General features: G+C 37.1%; 1 protein-coding gene across 1 annotated transcript; it reads left to right on the top strand.

Annotated features, from left to right (window-relative positions):
• LOC145017863 (Radical SAM superfamily protein) lies at positions 1–3,235 on the top strand. The gene is made up of 10 exons (XM_078975817.1): positions 1–261; positions 366–441; positions 560–657; positions 742–843; positions 941–1,027; positions 1,093–1,209; positions 1,759–1,862; positions 1,955–2,094; positions 2,177–2,313; positions 2,695–3,235. Exons 1-10 carry the CDS (start codon positions 40–42, stop codon positions 2,926–2,928), a joined length of 1,317 nt encoding a protein of 438 aa, XP_078831943.1. The 5' UTR covers positions 1–39; the 3' UTR covers positions 2,929–3,235.
• The last annotated feature ends 12,700 nt before the right edge of the window (positions 3,236–15,935 follow it).

Raw genomic sequence — 15,935 nt, 5'->3', positions numbered from 1 at the left:
CCGAGGTTTTGTTGCTTGGCGAAGGTTTATCAATCATCAATGGCGTTGCTACAGTTCATGTGCTCCGTAACACCACTGGCTCGTGCTGCCCGGTCACGCGCCCTCGTCGTCTCCTCCTCTCGCACAATCGTCACTGTCCCCACCACCACCACCGCCGCCGCCGCCACTACCACCAAGATAAAGGCCTCGCTACCAGACTCGAACGTGCTTCTCGGAATGTCAGAGGAACAGCTTCAACAGCTAGCTACTGACTTCGGCCAGGTATATACTGAAAACCCCTTAAAATTCAATTGATTTCACACGAAGAATGATGGGTATCATTAGGTTTGTCATTTCAATCAAATTCTGAATTTCTTTTGATGTAGCAAAGTTATAGAGGCAAACAGTTGCATCATCTCCTGTACAAACGAAGGGTCAAGGAAATTCAAGAATTCAGCCAGAGTAAGCGCCTTGCTATTTCGATTTCAGTTTACCAATTGATATCTCGATACAAGTGTGAAGATTTAGCAATGGTTTTTGACTTTTTTCAATCTAATTGTTTCTTGTTTGTTTATAAAAGTTCCTTTAGCATTCAGAACTGAACTCCAAGAAGCTGGTTGGGTCGTCGGACGCTCATCTGTGCATAGTTCTGTAACTGCAGCTGATGGCACTATCAAGGTTAATCATCTTCATATTCCTTACATCAAATTCACTTCATTCATGTATTCATGTTTCATATTCATTGCTTCGATTATGTTTCAGTTGCTGATAAAATTGGAAGATAATCGACTGGTGGAAACTGTCGGCATACCAGTAGCAGATGATAAAGGTTCTGTTCGCCTTACAGCTTGTGTCTCATCACAGGTGATCTTTCCCCTTTCCACTTTCCAGTTTCCACCATGGTTGATTTTATTGTTCTTAATTACGGTTGACCATGTACTCGTTGTTGTTGACTATACAGGTAGGCTGCCCTTTACGCTGCTCATTTTGTGCTACTGGAAAAGGCGGCTTCTCAAGGAACCTTAAGGGCCACGAAATTGTTGAGCAGGTTGACTTTTAGTTGACTTTTTGGTACACCCTGTTTTGTATTCTAAGTTATTGTTTTACTTTTAGGTGTTGGCAATAGAAGAGGTCTTTAACAATAGGGTTACTAATGTGGTATTCATGGGAATGGGTGAACCAATGTTAAACTTGAAAGAAGTCCTTGCTGCTCACCGATGCTTGAACAAGGTTTGCTTTAAAAAAAAAAAAAAAAAAAAATCTATTCAATCAATGTCCACATGTTTTCTCCTTTTCTTGTTATTATAAAGGGAAAATGACTTAAAAACCCAACGAAGTTTCCAAACCGTTTAAAAAATCCCAATCATGTTTTGTCTATTCAAAAAAACCCAACAAATTTAACATTTTATCTAAAAAGCCCAACTAAGTTACACTTTCTCGAAAATCAAATAAGAGAAACAGATGACGTGACTTATTACTGTATTGGAAAAATGACTTGTTAGACCAACGAAGTTTCCAAAACGTTTAAAAAACTCCAATCATGTTTTGACGGTTCAAAAAATACCCAACGAACTTAAACAAAACAAAATTGGAATTTTCTGAACGGTTTGAAACTTTGTTGGACATTTTAGACAAAATGTTAAGTTCGTTGAGTTTTTTTGAACAGACAAAACATGATTGGGGTTTTTTGAATGGTTTGGAAACTTCGTTGGGCTTTTAAGTCATTTTCCCTATTATAAAAAGTCAGGTTAACAATGTGTGTTGTTTGCTGGATTGAAGGATATACAAATAGGTCAAAGGATGATGACAATTTCCACTGTTGGCGTTCCAAACACTATCAAGAAACTTGCTTCCCATAAACTTCAATCGACATTGGCTCTAAGGTAACAATAAATACTTTTTTACATATCACTATATACTTCCATAATTTTACACAATTTAAACTAATCTTTTTTTTTTCTTTTATGTACTTCAGTCTTCATGCTCCAAATCAAAAACTAAGAGAAAAGATTGTGCCAAGTGCCAAGTCATACCCTCTAGAGGCAATTATGAAGGATTGTAGGGACTATTTTCATGAGACTAGTAGACGTGTATCCTTCGAGTACACACTTTTAGGTACATAATTTTGTGTTTAGTTATATTCTTTTGCAATTAAGCATTTTTTAAAAACAAAATTAAGTCAATTTTTTTTTTACAGCCGGAGTCAATGATGACGTGGAGCACGCGAAAGAACTTGCAGAATTACTTCACCAGTGGGGACCAGGATACCATGTGAACCTCATCCCATTTAACCCGATAGACGGCACTGAATATAAGCGCCCTTACAGAAAAGCGGTACGTATCTGCCTTTCTGGGTGGGATAAAAAGTCATCTTTTTTGTTCCACCTTTTTGGGTGGAACAAAGAAGTTAAAATTATTGTCCAAGGTTAACTTTTTGTCCCAACTTTTTTGTTCCACCTTTTCGGGTGGAACAAAAAAGTTAAAATTATTGTCCAAAGTTAACTTTTTGTCCAAAATTAAAATTATTGTCCAAAGTTAACTTTTTGTTCCACCTTTTTGGGTGGAACAAAAAAATTAAAATTATTGTCCAACTAACATAGTATTAGTCTAATGCATGTCAAACATAGTAGAATCTGTTTTATCATGTTCTATTCTGTCATGTCATGTCTTGTTTAGAAAAAAACAAGTTTCATTTTTGAGTTAAATTATTTGCAGATCAATGCATTTCAATCGATGTTGGAGTCACGTAAAATAACAGTGAGTGTACGTCAGACACGAGGTCTAGATGCAAGTGCAGCTTGCGGGCAGCTACGAAATGAGTTCCAGAAAAGTCCCTTGGTCATACCCTCCATTGATGACATCACATCCTCCATTGATGACATCACACCCTCAGTTGATGACATAATTCCTGAACCTGAACTTGAACAAGAAGCTGCAGTTGCTTGTTGATAATATATAGGCTCATAGGATTGGTCAAGGGTCCAACCATTTTTGACAGTTTGCTAACCAGGGTGCGTTGGCTTGAGATGTATGTCATGTTAGGGTTTGATTTGGTGTAATATTTTATTAGTGAATTGTTTGTATCCTTTTTGACATTTTTTTTTTCCTGTCATTGTTCTTCGGTGTTTATTATCTAAAATCGATTAGTTATGTTGGTTGATTTCTGTTAAGGTAGATGAAGATAATGTAATGATATGATTATGTCAGAGTACAAGTATAAATGTATGATTAGGTATGTGTCTCTTATCTCGTTTCACTTCTCTCCCTTGTTGATCTATCAGGTATGAAAATCATTGTTGTCTGTCTTTGTTATTTTATTGTGACTTAATTTTAAATGGAAACTATGGCTCGTAATCTTTATGTATTTGTATCTTCAATATTTTTTTAAGGAGAAATTTGAACTAAAGCGTGATAATTTTTCCATAATGTCTGGACTAGATTTACGTTAAGAGTTATTGTAAGAAAATGACAGATAATGCAATAAGCTCTTAATGTCTCGTGATCCTTTTGTCTTACTATATAGACATCTTAAAATAAATGTCGGTTAAATGATAGCAAACATGTCAGTTGAATATAATATGGCTATGTTTTTATTTGATGCTCGGTCATGTAGTGCGTGTTTGGCACGTAGTTTTTAGAAACGTTTGGGAGCTTCTAGCTTTTAGCTTTTGACATAACCTTTTAGTTTAAACAAAAAACTTCGTTTGGTAGTACGAGCGTTTAGTTTTTAGTTTAAACAAAACGTTCTAAATCTGAAAGCTACTTCATGTAATGTTTAACAAAACGTTACTGAGCTTTTGAAATCAATTTTCATAATTACCCTTAAAAATATATTTATATATTTATTTATTTATTTATTTTTAATCAATTGTTTTTTTATGTAATTTTATATATATTTCAAAAGCTTCCTGCTACTTTTGTCAAATACTCATATAACAAATAAAAATTATAGTTTCTCGTTACACACTATTCGTTACCCGCTTCCAGCTAACAACTACTTTTGTCAAACACGTATATAGTCGTGAAGCGTATATTCCAAAATTCATAAATTTTTTTTGAAGTATCCGGTGATACAACATTTTGATATTTTTTCCACCTTTATTGCTCCACATGTTTTGGTGGGACAAAAGATTGAAATCCTCATTTTTTTCATCTTTTTGGATAAAACAAAAATTAATTTTTTTTTTTTATCTAACCTTCCTTCTATTTTATTTATTTTTATTTTTTTTTTGGTGAGACGTAAAAAATAAATTCTCATCTTTTTAACTTTTTGGATTAGACAAAAAGAAATTTAATTGATTTTTTTTTGTCTTACCTTCATTATTCCATTTTTTTGTGAGACAAAAGATTGAAAGACTCCTTATATTTTTTAATTTGAGAAAAGAAAATAATTTTTTTATCCAACCTTTCATCGTTCCACCTTTCGGATAGAACACAAAAAATAAAAATAAAAATAAAAAATAAAACGCACACTTAGGAAGGTAATAACGTTTCCTGTTTGTCCATTTTATGTTCATAACATATTTTTTGTGCGTATTACACCATTAAGGTTATTATAACCGTTTACAAATAGTCCTTTTAATACGAAAAACCGGTAAAATAGATTATTTCTAAACGGTTATAACAACCTTAATGATGTAATACACACAAAAAACACGTTAGGGACCTAATATGGACAAACTTATTACCCTCCTAAGTCATTATCCTCGTATGAAACTATAAACCCTTATAGTAAATTTTTACTTTTTAAATAAGAAACTTGTAGGTCTTGGGGTTGGTAGTTTGGATGTTTTTAACCTCAAGCTGAGAAGCTAGGTGACCTGAGGCAAGGGTACTGAACCTCGCATGTGGAGCTTGCCGCTATAATGGAGTTGGGATGAGAAGTTAGGCGACTCAAGGCAAGGATGTTGAACATTGCAGGCGGAGCTTGCCGCTAGAATGGAGTCGGGCTGAGAAGCCAGGCGACTCGAGGCAAGGATCTTGAACCTTGCAGGCGGAGCTTGCCGCTAGAATGGAGTCGGGTTAAGAAGTTAGGTGACTCAAGGCAAGGGTGTTGAACCTCGTGTGATTAGGCGCAACGGCTTGCAATCTATGTCCGGCCCAGGTGGTCATTTTGGGTTAAAGTGTAATGGCGCCTGATGCTTTGTTGCATCGTTAGCTGTAGCGATAATCGTAGTCTTGTTGTCTTGACTATTTGATGAGAGTTGAGCAATAGGTCCGCTGAGGGCCTGGCAGTGAGCTGCTAGCGATAGATGAGCAGAATGAATACTGAGAGCTAGGCAACGAGGCTACCAAGAGTTGGACCGCGATGCTGCTCTTTCAATCCGAAATACTAATGTCACCACATGAATGCACTATCATGTATAGCATCAAGTCTTCATGTACTTTAGCTATGCCCCTTCGGAATAACAATCACTTTTGCATCGTGTCGTACCAACCCCCCCCCCCCCCCCCCACAATTTTCTTAAAGGAGGCGAGGGAAGGGAAAGATGGATGTATAGCTAATGAAAGCTAAGATACATAGCTGTTAGAAAGAGGTAGGCGCTACAAGCACTGACAATAGTTAGGTAGCGCAGCTGCCAAGAGCTGGGGAGCGTGACTACGGAATGTCAGCCAACATGGTTGATGACGTTTATTTCGAAACGTTTCACGAGTAGTAGTAGCGTACTACTACCCTTTTCTTTTCTTTTCTTTTTTAAACACTGAGCTGATCGGACCGCATCTTCTTGAACCGAATTTAGCTAGACTAAATTGGAACACGAGTATTGAGTTATTGATTTTTTCCTTGTAGAAGTAGCCCATTATCAAAGAAACTAACTTTAGGAGAAGCCCTAAATAAATTTGATGAGGCCCAATATGAAATTGTAGAGCCCGAACATAAATAATGTGCCCAAATATTTTCCTTTATTATTATTTATTTATTTATTTATTATTTAAAAGCGTTGAGTGAGTTTTGACCGCCATACACATTCTAAAGATGTATTTTGATGAGCGGAGCATGCGGAACTCGACACCAAGTGGCTGAGTCTTGTAGCCCTTATTGTTGTTGAACCAAGTCACCAACCCATTAAAAATATGATTTAATGGAGTGCTCAAAAAATTGTTGAAACCCAAAAGCTATTGAGCCCAAAAAGAATTGTTTGGCCCAGAAGCCTCGAAATTAGACTTATTAAGAGTCCATATAAAATACTTAGCCCAACTCCTTTTTTTGTGTGTGTGAAGCTTGAGGCGCGCGAGCATTAAATTGTTATTTTCTATTTTGTTAGTTATTTCATTTATTTGTTGAAGTGGCCCGATAAAATGTCAAATTATATAATCCAAAGGTAATTTTGTTTGAAGCCCACTTGGAGGAGTCCAAATATTGAAATGTCTAACAGCCTGTCTAGTGATTGGCCCAGCTGAAAAATAATAGTGTATGTTCGAGTTATGTGCCCAGTTAGGAGTTAATCAGCCCAATATGAAAGGAGCTTTTATGCGAGATGTGGGCCAGTGCCCTAATTCCTTTTTGTCATATGTATGAAACGATGGTGTAGCTGGGCGCTCAATGAACACGAAGATTAAAAGTCGTACCTGGAGGAAGGTGGGTCACGAATGGTCTTGACGTCGGAATCCATGGTCTGATGAGGAGATAAAGGCTCGACTTGGTCGGCGACGCTGATTAGCTAGGTCGACAAGCGGTAGTGTGGCGGTGATGATTTTAGTGGTTCCCCGCTGGAGGATGTTTGTTGTGGAAGATTGACGGTGGTCTTGGGGTTCTCGTCGGGCGTCGTCATGGATGATCTGGGATTGCCGGTGATGTTGATCCTCGGACAGAATGAATCAGGCGGTGACTGATCGTGCTTGAAATGCGCTCAGCTATGGCGGTTGCTATCGCCGGTGTTCGGCTGGTGGCGCTTGTGACATCCCCATTTTCATGGCTAGAAAAGACCGATTTTGTTTATGCTTTATGAAAATCAAAGTACCTTTTTTAATAAAAATGTTACGGAATTTGTTCCCAGTAAAACATGATAAATACGTTATTAAAGCATTTCCGAAGAAAAATATTTTTATTCATTTTAAAACATTTTGGATATCATCATCAATACAGAAACATAAGCATAAACAGAACTTACATTCATTATCACTAGTGATTTATATCTTCTTAATCTCTCAGTGTAATGTGATTTCATAACAACACCTGTGATATAAATAAATTGAGTGGATCAGGTTGGGAAACCTGGTGAGTACATAGGGTTTTCAACCCACAATAATATAATTAATATGTTTAAACAATTAAGCAATCAACTCAATTACCCATCCCCATTATCTTCTTTATTCTTAAGGATCTACCCTAAGAATCAACTATTCCTCGTTCATTTATTCCTAAGGATCATTCTAAGGAATTAGCATGAAGTCCATCGTTGCCACAGTTTACACAATAGGCACTAAGTCTGCATAGTCGTCAGGGGTTAGGAATCAAGTCTGCATGATCGCCAAGGTTTACACAACGGGCACTAAGTCTACATAGTCGCCAGGGTTTAGGCATCAAGTCTACATGATCGCCAAGGTTTAGGCACCAAGTCTGCATGGTCGCCAAGGTTTAGAGTACACCGGGTGAACACATCGTTCACAACACCTACAGGTTGCGAGCCTGCTAGTGTTCCACTGGATTGTCTAGAATAGTCTGTGGTTGTCATCCATACTCTGCTGAATGACGGGACCATCGTTTGGGAAAAGGCTTCTCACATCGTCCACCTCTCACCCTCACCTCGTGGTCTATAACACCTGTCAATTCATCATCAAACTCATATTCCATCTATTACATCTACCCATGTTTTACCCCAACATTATCGTAGATATAAAATATATATACAGTTTAAATCATTTAAAACATGTATAAAATTGTTCATCCAGCATTGACAGCAAGTATTCAGATAATATGCACACATAACACGTAATTTATATAAAATACTTCATATCTATGTGTAAGATGAAAGTAACTATGCACTCACAACACATAATTTATATTAAATACTTCATATTTTTATGTAAGATGAAAGTAACTATGCACTCACTTGATAAGGTGGTGACTCGGTACTCGGATAGCGCTTCGTTACTTTAAATAATTTCCTTCGACGAAACCTAGTATTATTACCACGAGATTTTAGTCTAATATTTATCGTGACTAATTATTAGTCTTATTATTATTATATAAGCGTTTAAACAATACTTTCCAACCACTATGTACAGATAGGGGCCAGACATAAAACACTGGATGGCGGGACCATTTTGGCGTATAGCACTTCTGAAATCCAACAACCCTATGCGACCCTTTAAACCAGATTCCCCGTACCGCGAGTAGTTAAAAAGATATTATAACGACACTTATATAAGTCATAATAATAGCTCAAATATTTATCATAAGTTCATAATAACAATATCAAATTTTAAATATAAACTATATTAAACTAGGGTAAGCATAACTTACTTACAAGGGGATTTTAGCTAGGAGTCGAGCTCTGCAGGGGCAGAACTTCGTCGCTGAATCTTTCTAAGAAATATTCGTGCAACGCTTCAGCGCTCACCTTACTATACTATAAACTACAGAAAGAGAAGTCGAATCACGAGGGACCGAAATGTTCGGGGGATAAGGAGAGAAAGACTCTTGAATCAAGAGAATGGTGCAAGAAATATGAGAGTCCAAGGCTCTTATTTATACTAACTGAATTTTCAAAAACAACCCTCCATAATTACTTAATGGCCTTTTAGTTATATAAACAACTAAACACCCCTCTATAATACTATTTTAAATAGATTTAATGATATTTGTACTAAACTAATGTCTAAAGAACTCAACATTAGTCTTATAATGACTACATCGTCGATACCTTTCTAATGATATATACATATGTATATATATGTGTATGTAAATATGATTTATACTTCATTTTAATACGTAAATATGCTATTATAATTTGTAACTCGTTCATACGAACTCTGTTTTTGACGTTCTTTATATCCACGCATAGGTGGAGACGTACTCTACAACTTTCGTTTAGACTCCGTCGGCTAATTTTGAGTTTATTTTTAAAGTTATATTTTTTACAGGCCGAGACAAGATTTGTCCGTTAAAATCTCATAACTTCTTCATCCGATGTCCATCTTCGTGTGTTTTTTTATCGTTATGCTACTAATAACGAGATATGCGATTCTCGTTTAGGTTGTGTCGGCTAAAAACTGCTCGATCTAATAATTGAATTTCGGGTTGTACACCGCTAAGCCGAAACTTCGAAAAATCATAACTTCCTCATAAGAAGTCAGATTTGGGCGTTCTTTTTATGGACGCTCTCAGGCTAACTGTAACGCCCCGAGATTCAGGTATTCTTCTTTCATCCTTGCTCATTGTGTTTGGACATGTTTAGCCCTTGAGTGAGTTTTTGTTTAGCAAGTGAGTACGCTGGGCGTACCATAGGGGTACGCTGCGCATACTCAAGTGCTTAAAAAGAACGCGTTCTCGCCAAGGTACGCTGGGCGTACCAAGAGTTACGTCGGGCATACCCGGCCCAGGTGCAAAACCCTAATTCTGTGTTGTGCAATAATTAAATGATGCTAAGGCTCATTTCTCAACTTCCATATCAGAGAGTAAAACCCTAAGAGAGAGCCTTCCATCGTCATAAGTGAGTGAGTGTGTTCTTGGAGCTAATAGTGCCTTGGTGTGTTAGTGAAGAAGGAAGAAAGGAGCTTGTGGAGACTAAAAGCTTGAAGTGCAAGTTTGGATCTGAGATCTACAGAGAAAGGAGCTGCATTTAGAGGTATAAAGTTCAAAACTTTCCTCTTCATTTTGGTTTGTTGTTGCATGTGCCATTTCTAGGGTTAAAAACCCTAAAGGTGGAGACTTTATGGGTGTAAGGTGCTCCATGGTCCGAGATCTGTCCCTTTTCAGTGGTATTTGAGGTCTAGATCCATAAAGTTCCCATCTTGGTCGTGGATAGGAGGTCATGCTTGAGTTCTATGCTTTCTAGGGTTAGAGAATGAAATGTTTTGGGTGCTAGTGACTTATTCAGCCATGCAAAGGCTTAAAGTCATCGACTTTATGGTTTAAGAGGCTTAGAAATGGTCAGATCTAAAAGTTGGACTTGGGTCTTAACCGTTTAAGACCTAAAAGAGTTAAGGTGCTGAAGCTGGGAGTACGCCGGGCGTAATCCCAGTACGCGCCGCGTACTGGGTAGCATCCCCCGATCCTGAGTGGCAGCCGGGTACGCCCAGCGTACACATCTGGTACGCGCAGCGTAACCCGGAAAGTTGAATTTTGAGTTGACTTTTAGGGTATGGTCTATTGTGGGGTCTTTGAGATATGAGAGGGGTAAAATGGTCTTTTACCCTTCTGAGAGTGTCATAAGGAGACATAGTCTAGCCTTTGAGCGTTATAATAATTGGGGTATTTATTTTGATTAGGCGGAGGTTAGACCAGCGTTACTGAGTCAGAGATTACCGAGATACCCGAGGTGAGTTTTCTCACTGTACTTTACCTAGTGTGGTAACAGAGTTATGTGATAGAATATTTTAGAGTTATATGCCAGTGTAATTGCATGTTATTTATGTGCTATGATTTATTGTGATATGTGCTATGTATGATTCAAAGTTACAGAGTTAGGACCTTCGGGTCCACAGAGTTAGGACCTTCGGGTCCACAGAGTTAGGACTTTCGGATCCACAAAGTTAGGGCCAGAGGGCCCATAGAGAGTTGGGGCTGGATGGCCCCACTGAGACACATAGACCTTAGGGTCAACAGAGTTACAGCCTCAAGTGGCTATTATGTGTTAGAGTGGTATTTTGGGGAAGTCACTAAGCATTTATGCTTACAGTGTTATGTGTTATGTGTTTCAGGTACCAGTGATGATCGCGGGAAGGTTCCGGCATGATTCGTACACACGCACACCGGAGTTTATATATATTTTGATCTTGGGTTTTGTACTGATACAATGTTGATACAATGTTTTATTTATGATTACAAATGATATTTTATGGGTTACAAAAGTGAAAAACTGTTCAAATTTTTATGGTGTTACACTAACATATTCTACGACTTTCATTTAGATTACTAAGGTTAAAAGAAGCTCTATCATAAAATCACTATTTACGTCTTTGCGGTGCCGTGTCGGTTCCGTCGCTAAACTTCGACGGGTCATAATTTCTTTGTTATAACTCAGATTTCGGCGCTCTTTATATGTACAGAACCCTTGAGACATATTCTACAACTTGGTTAAGATTATTTATTCTATATAATCTTTTGTCGAAAAGTCGTTTCCAACCCCTATTATCTCTAAATTGACTAGCCCGGATCTACGAGCATTACAATGCTTCACGTATGGTCACCAGTGGAGAATCAAGAGACATGAGTCGATCAAAATTGACCTGGCATAGACGATGGCTAAAATACTACTGGAAAGGATGGAAGTGGTAATGGCCGCTAATATTTCGGCTCCTACGGTTGGCCCGGTGGTGGTTGCGAGTTTATAAGGTGCTAATTCTGGTGAGATAATCGGGAAGTCTGGTATAAGAAAGTTATCCCTGGTCTTCTGAGGGAAGAGGTGGACCACGTGGAGCTAGGTGTGATCGTGGATGGTTGAATGTCGATGTTGGTTTGGAGAAGATAGTCATCTGTTGACTTTTCTGTAGCTTTTGTATGTGACGGAGTGTACCAGGTGGGTCCCTACAAGTTTTTGTCTTTTGCTTTATAGTATATACTCACCTCTTCCCCTCTTTTTTCTTTTGAAAATGTCAGCTGAGTGCAGACAAAACACCTAACTCCATTCTTTGTAATTTATTTGCTAACTTGTAAAAAGTTGATATGATGTGTATTTAGGAGGGTAATAACATTTCCTGTTTGTCCATTTTAGGTCCCTAACGTATTTTTTGTGCGTATTACACCATTAAGGTTATTATAACCGTTTACAAATAGTCATTTTAACAGGAAGAAACCGGTAAAAAGGATTATTTCTAAATGGTTATAACAACCTTAATGGTGTAAAACACACAAAAAATACATTAGGGACCTAATATGGACAAACGGGAAACGTTATTACTCTCCTAAGTCATTATCCCCATATGAAAATATAAACTCCTATAGTAAATTTTTACTTTTTAAATAAGAAACTTGTAGGTCTTGGGGTTGGTAGTTTGGATGTTTTTAACCTCGGATGTAACGTCTGTGTTTCTGGGCTTGTCATTAATGTTGATATAATAGTCTAGGTTAACCTTTGTAACCCATTTTGAAATAATATAAGTATATTATTTAAGTATTATGTGTTTTGTGGTTAACTATATGACTTAAATAAATTAAGGATAAAAATAAGCATCAAAATGAAATGTTAGATAAAGCCAAGATCTATGGATAATGTTGTAGTAGTTGAAACGAAGTTTTCGAATATATAAAGACTGCCGAAATCCGAGTTATAACGAAGAAGTTATGACCTGTCGAAGTTTCGCGACAGAACCGACACGACACGGAATGACGTAAAATACGAATTTAAGATAGAGCGATATCTAGCCTTAGTAATCTAAACGAAATTCGTAGAATACATTAAACCGAGAGCGCTCATAAAAAGAACGCCCAAATCTGACTTCGTATGAGGAAATTATGATTTTTCCGAAGTTTCGACTTAGCAGTATGTAGCCCGAATCCTCGATTTGAGATCAAGTGATTTTTAGCCGAAACAATCTAAACGAGAATCGAATATCTTATTAATAGCAGTGAAACAATAAAAAAAATAGGCGAAAACGGACGTCAGATGAAGAAGTTATAAATTTATAACGGAGTTTTCATGTCTCGGCCTACTAAAAATAATATAAAAGTAATATATTTATAATATATTAAAAATAAAGTCAAAATTAGCAAAAGGAGTCTAAACAAGATTTGTAGAGCGTATTCTCACCTTCGCATCGATATAAAGAATGTCGAAGACGGAGTTCGTATGCGAAAGTTATGAATTTCTAAAGTTCGGGACGCGAAACCCCAAAACTGTCAGCCACCACGATGTGGTAAAAGTGCCACGACGTGGCAGGAGCTCTGAAGTCTGTCAGACCCACTTGTAATGACGCATGCAGTGACGACCCAGCCACCACAACGTGGTAAACCATACCATGACGTGACAAAGGTAAATTCTGCCCTATAAATAGATTTGAAGGGTCAGTCGAGTTTGGTTGCTCAATTTCTCTCCTCTCACTCATATTACCTCGATTTACGTGCAAAAAAGTACCCCCGAAGCCCCGATATCATCCCAAGACCTGAAGCAAATCCCGAAGCTCGAAGATCCCGCGAAGAAAAGAGTTTCCGAGCCGAAGCTCTGCCCGTAAGAAGCCCGGTGAGTGAAGTGAACCCAGTTTCACCGAAGAATACTACTCTTAGAGCCGTAGTGATGTCCAATAATCTTCTGATCAAGTGAGTGTGTAGTTAACTTCTTCTAACGCATAATTATGAAGTATTTTATACAAAATACGTTTTATGTGTATGTGTCTCATCTGTTGATTGGAATATGTATTGAATGAGAATGTTATACTTGTTTTAAACTATGTATATATATATATATATATATATATATATATATATATATATATATATATATATCTACTAATATGTTGGGTAGAACATGGGTAAATAGTTGAAGTGTGATAAACAAATGAGAGGCCTCGATGTTGTTGTTGTTGATCTAGTTATTCAGTGGAGTATGGATAACGACCACAAACTCTTTCTAGACAGCCATGTGGAACGTTAGTGGGCTCATAACTTGTACGTGTTGTGAACGATGTGTTCACCGGTGTACTCTATCCCCCTCATGGTTGCCTTTAGGACATCTACTGTTGAGGAAACCCCTTTGCAGTAATGTCCGTCCCGATGAAAATCCTAGATTAGGTTCCTTGAGATAGATGTTATTTTAGGGACGTAAAGTGAGGATAACGGGAATGGGTAATCGGGTTATTGTTGGTTGGTGAAATTAAATATAATTATTTATTGTGGGTTGAAAACCCTATATGCTCACCAGGCTCCCAAGTCTGACCCACTCAGTTTATTTGTATTACAGGTAGTGGCGCGAGGGCATAAGATGGATGACTTGTCAAGTTAGTTTTGGATTATAGATCTGTTGTTTTATATAACTGTTGTAAGGTCTGTAATGTAATGTTTATGCTTTTGGTTTATTTATCGGAACATGACATCCTGAGTGTTGTTATACAATGAAAATACATTTCTTTAAGAAATGCTATGGTAAATCTTATTTTTATCATACTTCGTTTTGGGAACAAATTCCGCAACTCTTTTAATCAAATGATTACTCTGAAATTGTTTTGAAATCATAAATTAAACGGGTCTTTTCTGGCCGTGATTTTGGGGATGTCACATCGAACTTCTTTATAGATGGAAGTGGCGGTTTCTTAATGAAAATGGAGCTCTTTGGGTTAAAATTGTCAATTTTTGTCATGGGGAAGGTGGTGGTTTTTGGACGATTCGAAAATAATAACTGAAGGGTGTGTTTGGCAAAAGATTGTAGGATTAATTAATCATCTCCATGAGAATGGTTGTATTCATTATAATTCCATGTATAGAGTGGTGGGGGATGGGACTCAAACGAGGTTCTAGAAGGATGTTTGGTGCTTGGATATTCCTCTTAGGGAGCGGTTCGGGAGGCTCTTTGCTTTGCCATGTAATCAAGATGATTGAGTAAGTGAATAATGGAATTCGTGGGGATGGAATTTTCATTGGCGTCGGGGGATTAGAGGAGGGGCTGAATCGACCAAATTTGATTATCTTATAGAGATATTAAATCTTACTCGCATAGGGGAAATGTCGGATAAGTGGTCTTGGGAGCTTGAATTGTCGGGTATCTTTACTGTTAAATCATCACGGAATTGGGTTAATGATTTGATGCTTCCTATGGGTAGAATGCCTACTACGTGGAACCGTTTTGTCCCTATTAAAATTAATATTTTTTATGGTGTGTGCTTTTGGATCACATTCTGGTAAGAGCTAAACTGGTGGAAAGGGGGGTGGTGATAGATTCCTTAGGAGGGTAATAACGTTTCCCGTTTGTTCATATTAGGTCCCTAACATATTTTTTTGTGTGTATTACACCATTAAGGTTGTTATAACCATTTAGAAACAATCCATTTCACCGGTTTCTTCCTATTAAAAGAACTATTTGTAAACGGTTATAATAACCTTAATGGTGTAATACGCACAAAAAATATGTTACGGACCTAAAATGGACAAACATGAAACGTTATTACCCTCCTAACTCATTATCCCTTTTTTGTTTCTCAAAACTTGCAAAGGGAATACCATGAGGCCCAGCTACCTTTTCTATCTCTCTGTCTCGTTTTCTTTTTATACAACTTTTAAACAGTAAATTATAAATACACAGTAAATTTTTGAGGTAAAGTATTCGAATGTGATTTTGAAACAAATTTTTCTTTGTTGGTGGTTTAGAGAAATATCCAAGCATATCAGAGTTGTGCATTGAGAATTATTAATTGAAATGAATTTTTTGACGATATAAACTAATATAAAAAGATAATAAAAACCCATATAAAGCTTCCTTTCTTCTTAAAATTGGACAAACCCACCAAAATATGGGCTAAAACAGATTTGATAAATTGTTTGTAAACTTAAATGTGTTTGAAAATGAGAAAAAAGCTCATAAAAATTATTTTCTCTCCCCTTTATTGATCAAACCACCAAATATAAACGAAAAAACCCATCTGTTAAGGTTTTTGCAAACTTAGGGAATGTTTGAATGAACAAAAATGGGTAGATCTAGAGATCTGAACCTAAAAACGAAAACATATCTAAAGATCTGAACTAAAAACGAAGTAGATCTTGAGATATAAACTGTGGTAAAACAGATCTCAAAAGATATTGGCAAGAACCAAGCGGACCTGATAAGATGAGTGTAGATGAATGGATATAAGAAAACCTGATGTGA

This window comes from Lactuca saligna, chromosome 9 (assembly GCF_052625555.1).
Source record: "Lactuca saligna cultivar CGN05327 chromosome 9, ASM5262555v1, whole genome shotgun sequence".
Taxonomy (NCBI): Eukaryota; Viridiplantae; Streptophyta; class Magnoliopsida; order Asterales; family Asteraceae; genus Lactuca; species Lactuca saligna.
Note: the sequence above shows the minus strand (reverse complement) of the source record. Positions and strands in the feature narration are given on the sequence as shown.

Bases quoted from the DNA above. Each gene is read 5' to 3' on its own strand.
- LOC145017863 (XM_078975817.1), top strand. From the start codon at position 40: ATGGCGTTGCTACAGTTCATGTGCTCCGTAACACCACTGGCTCGTGCT. The intron at 1,210-1,758 runs GTTTGCTTTAAA...GCTGGATTGAAG, and splicing joins CTCACCGATGCTTGAACAAG to GATATACAAATAGGTCAAAG. The intron at 2,314-2,694 runs GTACGTATCTGC...AATTATTTGCAG, and splicing joins AGCGCCCTTACAGAAAAGCG to ATCAATGCATTTCAATCGAT.